General features: G+C 46.3%; 1 protein-coding gene across 4 annotated transcripts in view; it reads right to left on the bottom strand.

Moving 5' to 3' along the window:
• Positions 1-2,572: 2,572 nt before the first annotated feature.
• Positions 2,573-8,364, bottom strand: part of WDR90 (WD repeat domain 90) — a 105,918-nt gene continuing 100,126 nt past the window's right edge. For all 4 annotated transcript variants that reach the window (XM_043493410.1, XM_038418928.2, XM_043493409.1 and 1 more), the window contains 3 exons: positions 7,087-7,206; positions 5,957-6,041; positions 2,573-3,615 (listed from right to left, as the gene is read on the bottom strand). In XM_043493410.1, the coding sequence (XP_043349345.1) occupies positions 3,458-3,615; positions 5,957-6,041; positions 7,087-7,206 (363 nt within the window). In that variant the 3' untranslated portion in view covers positions 2,573-3,457. The remainder of the gene's footprint in view (positions 3,616-5,956; positions 6,042-7,086; positions 7,207-8,364) is intronic.

Raw genomic sequence — 8,364 nt, 5'->3', positions numbered from 1 at the left:
TTATATAGGGCCGGACCCCGGCTTCCAGTAAAGTTGGTGGGAGGTGGGAGAAGGGTACCATGGGGCAGGGCTCCCTGTGCCCCAGCCCTCGCTTCTCGGGGAGGGGGGGTGACCCCTGAGTCAGCACCCGGGGGACCTGTGGGGAACAGCCCCCTGGTTAATTACAACTAGCCCGAGCCTGGGTTGGTGTATTTGGGGCACAACAGGTCTGGCTGCCCTGCAAGGAAAGGCCGGGTAGGAGAACTCCAGTTAGCAGAGCCTAGCTTGAGCGTCTACACAGAACCCCAGCTTGGGAAGTGTTGAACCCTGGCTCCCAACCTGGGCCCGATTCCAGCCACCCGCTCCCAGACTTCGTAGCGCCCTCCCAAAATTTGGACACTCTATCCCCTTGTTCAGGATGCACTGTTGAAAAATTTGACTGCCACCTAACTTGGCTGTCTAGAGTACAAAGAAAGTCAGCCTGTGAGATGCTAGGGGTGGATTCTCAGAGCACAAGTCCACTGGGGCTGCATTTACACTGCCAAACAGTAGGACCTGAACTTGAACCCTACAGTTGACTCAGACCCTCCACCCTCTGGGGTTCTAGGACCTTGGGTCTGAGCCCTGGGTTAGCAAGATTGGTATGGAGATGGAAGGAGGGTTAAGCTTGAGCCTGAGTTTGAATCCTGGGCAACACAACCACCTCTTTCATACACAACCTGGTCCACAATGACGAGAGGGCCAGCATGCTTCTGTCATAGCCCCTAGATACAGCTCTCAGTAGACAATGGTCTGTTCTGAACCAAAATTCATGGTGCAGATAATAGGAATCTCAGGTTCCTGCATGCAGATTGGGATGGCATATTGCAAGCTAAAACATCCTGATGCTGCAGTCAACCCCTCAGTGCATAATAGAACCAATGTAAATTAAGGGCAACTCTCAGAACCCTGGAAGTTGCCAATGCAATCCTCTCAGTGTTGCACAGTTGCTAAAATTTGAGCTTGTTTTGCAGTCACAGACTGATGAACTCCACCGTCCCATACACCCCACCCCATCACTGAATACTTGTCCCACATGTCTGTTTTGTAGTGTTTGCAGTCCAACCTAATGGAAAACTGCAGAAAGGAGTACACACCCACAATTTGTTTAACTACTTTAGAATTTCTGCTGTTAAAACATGCAGCACCTACACACATAGGCCAGAGTGGCACTCTCTCAAAGAGATAATGCAGGTTTTTCTGTTAGGGCAGCTTGGCCCCTTAGAATAGTTGCTTGATTTTAACACCATATTTCCTTTGCCAGTACACATACTCCTGATCCATCAGAAGATTATCCCTTCTTGTTGCCAGGTTATGGCAAAGCTATGGTTGCCACTTGTTCAGGTACTTCAGATTTGCCATGCTGCAACAAACCAGCAGTTCTTCTGTTCAAACATCCCATCTCTGACAACATCCAGTGTTGGGTGCAAACTCCACATTCACCCACTAAATACACTTACCTGTGTACTACTTATATCTGGTAGGTGGCAGGGGTGCTCTTGATCACAGCTGTTGATCAACATGCAGCCTGAAACATTAAGCTTGATTGATTAAGATTAGGTGCCAAGACATACATGCCATGTTGTGCAGTTAGAAGACAGCCTTCTAGTTTCCACCATGATATCCCAAAGCAGGACAGTAGCTCCTTCCCTGAAACCAAGCAGGTTCATCATATAACTGGAGTTTCAGACAGGCACCATTTGTCTTAGATGTGTTTAAGTGCCAAAGCAGTCCCTTGATGTGCTCATCATGCCACTTTCTACCTCCTAGCCGGTGCTCCCGCTGTCTCTCTAAAACTCCCCGTTTCCAGAATTATACTGCAGAAGTTTGAAGCTGGTACTATTTTTTGTCCTGCATGTATGGTTTGTAGGAGCAAGATGATCTTCTCAGACACTACAAGACCAGTATCACTGATCCAATAATGATCCAGGAGGTCCAATTCTGGAGCTGCATTGCAGAACCTGGCCCAAGTGAGTAAGTGCAGAGAAGAGCACAGTGGACCACTAAAGAGGAACACTCCCAAAGCAGAGTATTACTGTCTAGTGTTCTCAACACTCCTCAGTCACTACTTGTATGATTTAAAAACAGCTCAGCCTGCTAAACATGCCTTGCACCAAAGCAGGAGCCTTTAGGCCAGATTCTGATCTCAGTTACACCAGTATAAATCCAGAGACAATAAAGTTACTCTCTATTAACTCCAGTGAAACAGAGCAGCATTGTAATGCAGAATTATAGCTCATTCAGCTAATTTCTTCAGGTAAGTAACACACTTATGCCTCCTGTCAATACACAGAGCAACAGAATTTAGACTTAATATCCAAGACTGCAGCTGCAAAGGAGCAGCGAGAGAGAGAATGACAGAGGCTCTACTTCATTAGATTTGAATCTGGGAAAGGGTCCTTCCTATTTCAGTTTCTTGCTGTGGTGTGAAAGGCGTATCTGCAGACAGATTGAACGGGCACCCTTTTTGAAATAAGCTCTACATTGTCACATGCAGATCCCACTAGAAATGCTACGGACAATTAAAGAATCTAGGGTGAACCAACCCGACAGAAAAATCAACCCAACACCTTTATTTAAGAACTATACAGCTTATAAAAACCAATACAAAACTCTTCCCAATAAAAATTGATGCTATGTTACATACAAAATGACACCAAGAGCCATTGGGTCCTGATAATTTACAAATAAAAATGCCACATGTCTGCATCAGGTGGGGCAGGCCAGACTCTTCCCCACGGAGAGCCTAGGAATGAAAATCCTAAAGGAGCATGAAAACAGAAAGAGGTCAAGGTACAGCCATGTCTTTCGCGAGTGTGTGGGGTGTTTTCTTTTGCAAGGGATGTTAGTGTGAGTGAAAGACCCTGGCTTGACAGCCCTGGAGATTGTCCTCTATTTAACCACAGAACACAGCACAGGCAGTGGCAGAAAAAACTTCCCTTCCCTGACACTACAGTGTTCCTTAGTCCTGACCTGGTGGACCACTTCTAGTGGGGGAGAGGGGAATCCAGGCTTCTTTCCCCCATTCAATTCTCAACCTCTGCTTAGACTGCCAAGAAGGTACCACCCGTGGGGGTGCATTTTCTGATTTGGATACTGCCCACTAAGACCCAAATTCATTTCACATCCTGTAAGTCAGGTTGTGTGTTAAAACAGAATTAGATTTATGATTAAATACCATCCAACCCCAATTTCTGGTTAGTTTGGGCGCTGTGCCTTGTGAACTGGAACACAATGGCTGGTAGAGACTCTGAAAGGGGATTACTACCCAGCAGTGACTGAGGATTGAAAGGGTCTGGATCAGACTTATTCAGTTGCTAAGAGCCTGAGACAGATAGAAACATTTCTCTTCTCCCATTATCTTCCTCAATTCATGCTGGAGTAAAACAGCTGTTTAGAAAACCTCTCTCCACTCTGGTAGGAGCCAAGCTAGCTCAGTTCATGTGCTCGTTATCTCCCACACCAGGATTTCATTGTAGGACGCCGTGAAGAGGCGTTTGCCCGAAGGGGTGAATCTGCAGAGGTGAATGGAGTCATCGTGCCCCACAAAGTCTTGTTCTGTTCTTGTTGTGCAGTCAATCAGCCTCAGTACACGCTCTGTGGAGCAAACACAGCCACATACCAGACTCAGAAACCGACCCACTCCCTTTGCCACATAGAAAAGCCAGCACTTCTGGGATGCTACTTGGTACATCAGAGTCTCCTTGCAGCCCTCTCCAGTTTTAGAAGTAAAGTACATTCCATTTTGTGAAGGGCATGACAGCAATGGAGATCAAATATCTCTATCCACAGAACAGGGACAACCTCTCTTACAACGATCCCCTGCTTCTGGTCACATGTCTAGTCTAGGACTGAGAGGGGCCACCTCTAAGGATAATTCAGTCTCCATGTTTATTCACCAGAGACTGGCATCCTCGCTGGCAAGTAGAGCCAACCTCAACTGCAGTTTTTGTGCTGCTTGCTCCTGTCTGAGAGGAACTGACATGACACAGCTTTTCTCTCCCACAAGCCACCCAGTTCCTTTCACTGGGGTCAAACATACATCAGATGATAACGACTTTAGGTCTCTGCTGATCTGGCCAGGATTAGAATCGATCACCTTGATGGGAAAGGGAAAGAGATTCTTTCACAATTCCATGAACAAATTCCCCCCTTGTGATACCCCTAGGTATCTGGCTGGTGGATCTTGCCCATATGCTCAGGGTTTAGCTGATCGCCATATTTGGGGTCGGGAAGGAATTTTCCTCCAGGGCAGATTGGAAGAGGCCCTGGAGGTTTTTCGCCTTCCTCTGTAGCATGGGGCAGGGGTCAATTGCTGGAGGATTCTCTGCTCCTTGAAGTCTTTAAACCACGATTTGAGGACTTCAATAGCACAGACATAGATGAGAGGTTTTTTCGCAGGAGTGGGTGGGTGAGATTCTGTAGACTGCATTGTGCAGGTCGGACTAGATGATCATAATGGTCCCTTCTGACCTTAGTATCTATGACTCAGGGTTCAAGAACTGCAGAGATGAGTCACTTTCCTTGCGCCCATGGACGTACATAAAGACACACGGGTGCCTCTCGTTCCCTAGCTCTGCACTAGAAACTTCAGTGCTGGTGGGATGGGGGAGCCAGCAGGATTAAGAGTTGAAGGCAGTTTTTTGTGCTTGAGGCCCCCTGATAAAGCAAAAGCTCCCACCTTCATCCGTTTTATTCTGTTTAGCTGTTTACTGATAATTACCATCTTGCCCTGAGTTTGTAGGAAACCTTCCCCCACACACTGAAACTGCTCCTTGATTAGCTGACAGATGTGGAAGGGTTGCTAACAGAAGCAAACAGGCAATTAGTGGCTGGTAATCAGTATGAGGGGGTGTGACAATGGCAGTGCCATGCTGTGTGTCAGACTGTCAGGCCACAGAACATAAGCTGCAGAACATGCACGTAGAGATACTGCGTCATTTAGAGCTTTCCTGGCAAACTTATAGACAAGGAGACAATTTAATGAAGTGTTCTCAAAAAGGAAGAGGACATAGCTGCATAAATTTTAAAGCCAGAAGGAACCAATATGCTCATCTAGCCCAACTTCCTGCATAATATGGGGAAGAAAACCTCAGCCAGTGATTCCTGCATCTAGCTTATAACTTCTGTTTGAGCTAGAGCAGCGGTTCTCAAACTGTGGGTCAGGACCCCAAAGTGGGTGACGGTCTCATTTTAATGGGGTTGCCAGGCTTGGCTTAGACTTGCTGGAGCCCAGGGCTGAAACACAAGTCCCACCACCCGGTGCCAAAGTCGAAGCCTGAGAGCTTCAGCCCTGGGCATTGGGGCTTAGGTTACAGGCCCCCTGGCTGGGGATGCAGCCCTTTGGCTTTGGGCGGTAGGGCTCGTGCTTGGGCTTTGGCCCCCCACCTGGGGCAATGGGGGTCAGGCTTGGGTCCCGCCTTCTGGGGTCATGTAGTAATTTTTGTTGTCAGAAGGGGATTGCAGTGCAATGAAGTTTGAGAACCAGAGCTAGAGCATCTGTTTCACAAAGACACCCAATCTTGATTTAGAGAGATGGAGAATTCACCATATCCCTCGGTAAGTTGTTCCAGTGGTTAATTACCTGCACTGAAAACAAAATTGTGCTTTATTTCTAGTCTGAATTTGTCTAACTTCAGCTTTCAACCATGGGATCTCATGCCTTTTTCTGTCTGATTAAAGCACATCCTGCTCATGGAGCTGGTGGAAACTCCCTGCATCCCACAGGCAGTACCTCCACATAAAGAAGAGGGGTTTTTTTGGTTGCTAACAAAGAAAGAAAAGACTTGGCTGTTCATGCAGAGATGGGGAATGGAAGACACCCCCAGAATCACAGGTGAACTGTTGTTCCTGGTGCAGCCACCGCTAACAGTATGCCAAGAAGGAGGGGATCCATATGTGGCAATGTTTGACTTGAGCGTGTCCTCTGGACACTTACCATTGAAGCCTACAGCCAGGAAGTGTGCTGCTGGAGACAGGCTCAACGACGTGGCAAAGTGTGACAAGGGGATCTTCTCAACTACCTGCATGAAAGCAAGGGAAACACTGACACCAGCGCCTCAAAATGAATGTGCAGCAGAATAGAGCCGTTAACTGATACTCTGCTGGAGGCCAGCTGACAGACGGTCACCAGCACTGACAGCTGCACATTTATCCTTCAGCCCCTCTGAGCTCAGGAAGTTGCCACGCTCTTCATTTCCAGAGCAGTCTTAAGAGTTTCAAGCTTGTCTCTTTCACCAACAGAAACTGGTCCAATAAAAGATGTTACCTCTGAGAATATTAATATTCATGAAAGCAAAAAACAGAGCAGTGGCAGCAGTTAGGTGATTTGCAAGCTTCATGCATGCAGCTCTACCTTGAGCTTCAGCACACCCAGGTATTCATTGGTGACCCAGGTCAGACTTAAAGAGGTTTGTGGGAGTGAAAAGCTGTACCATTAGCTGTCTGTTAGGCAGAATCTACCATCCCCAACCCCACCACACACATGCACTGTGTTTCATTCTATTTCAACTGCTTGACTGCTGGCCCACATCAGTTACACTGGGTGCTGCTCTGTATATTGGGGTGCCACAGAGAATACTAGGTTTCAGAGTAGCAGCCGTGTTAGTCTGTATTCGCAAAAAGAAAAGGAGTACTTGTGGCACCTTAGAGATTAACAAATTTATTTGAGCATAAGCTTTCATGAGCTTCATTGGATGAAGTGAGCTGTAGCTCACGAAAGGTTATGCTCAAATAAATTTGTTAGTCTCTAAGGTGCCACAAGTACTCCTTTTCTTTTTTACAGAGAATACTGACACTCAAGTCTCATGGCTATCTTTCAATGCAGCATTCCCATGCTACATCTGTTTGGCCTTTAGGTTTCCAAAGCCATGGCAGAGGAGCACCACATTATCCTCTATATTATTTTTGTTGTGCGTCACTTGCCAAGAGCTAAAGCTGGACTCAGTGACCAGGGTGAACTACACAGTTTTCCAATATCAGCACAGAGGAGTTTGTAGCAATTTGTAACTCCTCTCGTGAACTTGCCCCATAGAGGATGGCAGGTTGGAGAGGGAAGACACAATGTACCTGTTTCTGGCGCAAGCTATAAAAGAGGATCTCCTTCTGCATCCCAAAGCCTACGTACACCAAAGCACCATTGTCCCACGGACAGAAAGCCGCCAGGCTAGGAGGGAGACTGCTAGGGGCCTAGGAAGGGAAACAAAAAAGGAGCAGAATTAGCGCTAACTTCTCCCCACTTATTTCAGCAAGGCCAGGCATGCTGGGAAAAAGAAAGGAGAGTGGTTAGGTGTGTCAGCATTTCCTCTTTGGATCTGTCAGTAGCAGAAGCTTGTGACCCACTACACTATGCAGTTAATATTGTGGAGGAACTTTCCCCTGTTCTTTTCCTCACTCCAACACAGATGTGCTCACTGCTAACGAATGAAGAACAAATGTATATCGACCTGGGCACGTAACATGAGTCTCCGCTGTATATTGTAGTAGGATCATAAGTCATAAGCAGGATTTAACAGACTAAATACCACCCAGCATCATTTACACTGCTAGGAGCAAATACTAGAGTAAGTCATGGATATTGATGGGGTGGTTAATTTCTCAGGGAGTGAAAATAGTTTCAAAAAGTTCAAATCCCTGGTACTGGATGACAATCCAGTTGAAACAATAAAACTCATTCCAATTCATTGTGGTGAGAACTCAGCTGGACAGCCCATTGCCTGCACAGTAAGTGCGACCACCTCTTTAACATTTGAGGACAAATAGAAAAAACTTGAAGTGGCATCACCAGACTTACTGCTGAATCTGCCAATGCAGTATCTAAGACTGATGAAGCTTAAACTTGATAATCTGATGAGCCGCTGCTTCACATTAGAAGAGTTACCTACCACTTACATTCTTCCACATACCACTCCACTTCCTGTGCAGTAAGGATCCTCCTCTTTCCCCAAACCTACTTCTTTCCTAAAGCCTTCTTACATCAATCTCCTCACTGTCTCATGTCTCAACTGTTTTTCTAGGTCTTGTATATAATTTGGGGCAGAAGTTCTGGTCATGGATCCTGCCTAAGTGTTCTGTGAAGTGCCATACACTTAGGATGTTCTGTGCGTAAGACAGAATTGGAATGGATATACTTGGGCTGTAGTAACCTATGTAACCATGAAGCTACTAGATCAGAACACTAATGCTATTTCTGAGCAGCCAAGTTAGTTCTCTCTTTGTATACCGACCTTGCTGACTCCTGGTTCATATACTCAGAAAAATCCTGTCCCTGTGTTTTGTATAACACAGAGGTACCAACTATTTGCAAATATAATGTTTTGACTTGAAATGCTTACAGAGCAAATACCC

This window comes from Dermochelys coriacea, chromosome 10 (assembly GCF_009764565.3).
Source record: "Dermochelys coriacea isolate rDerCor1 chromosome 10, rDerCor1.pri.v4, whole genome shotgun sequence".
Classification (NCBI taxonomy): Eukaryota; Metazoa; Chordata; order Testudines; family Dermochelyidae; genus Dermochelys; species Dermochelys coriacea.
This window is presented reverse-complemented; position numbering and strand designations above follow the sequence as displayed.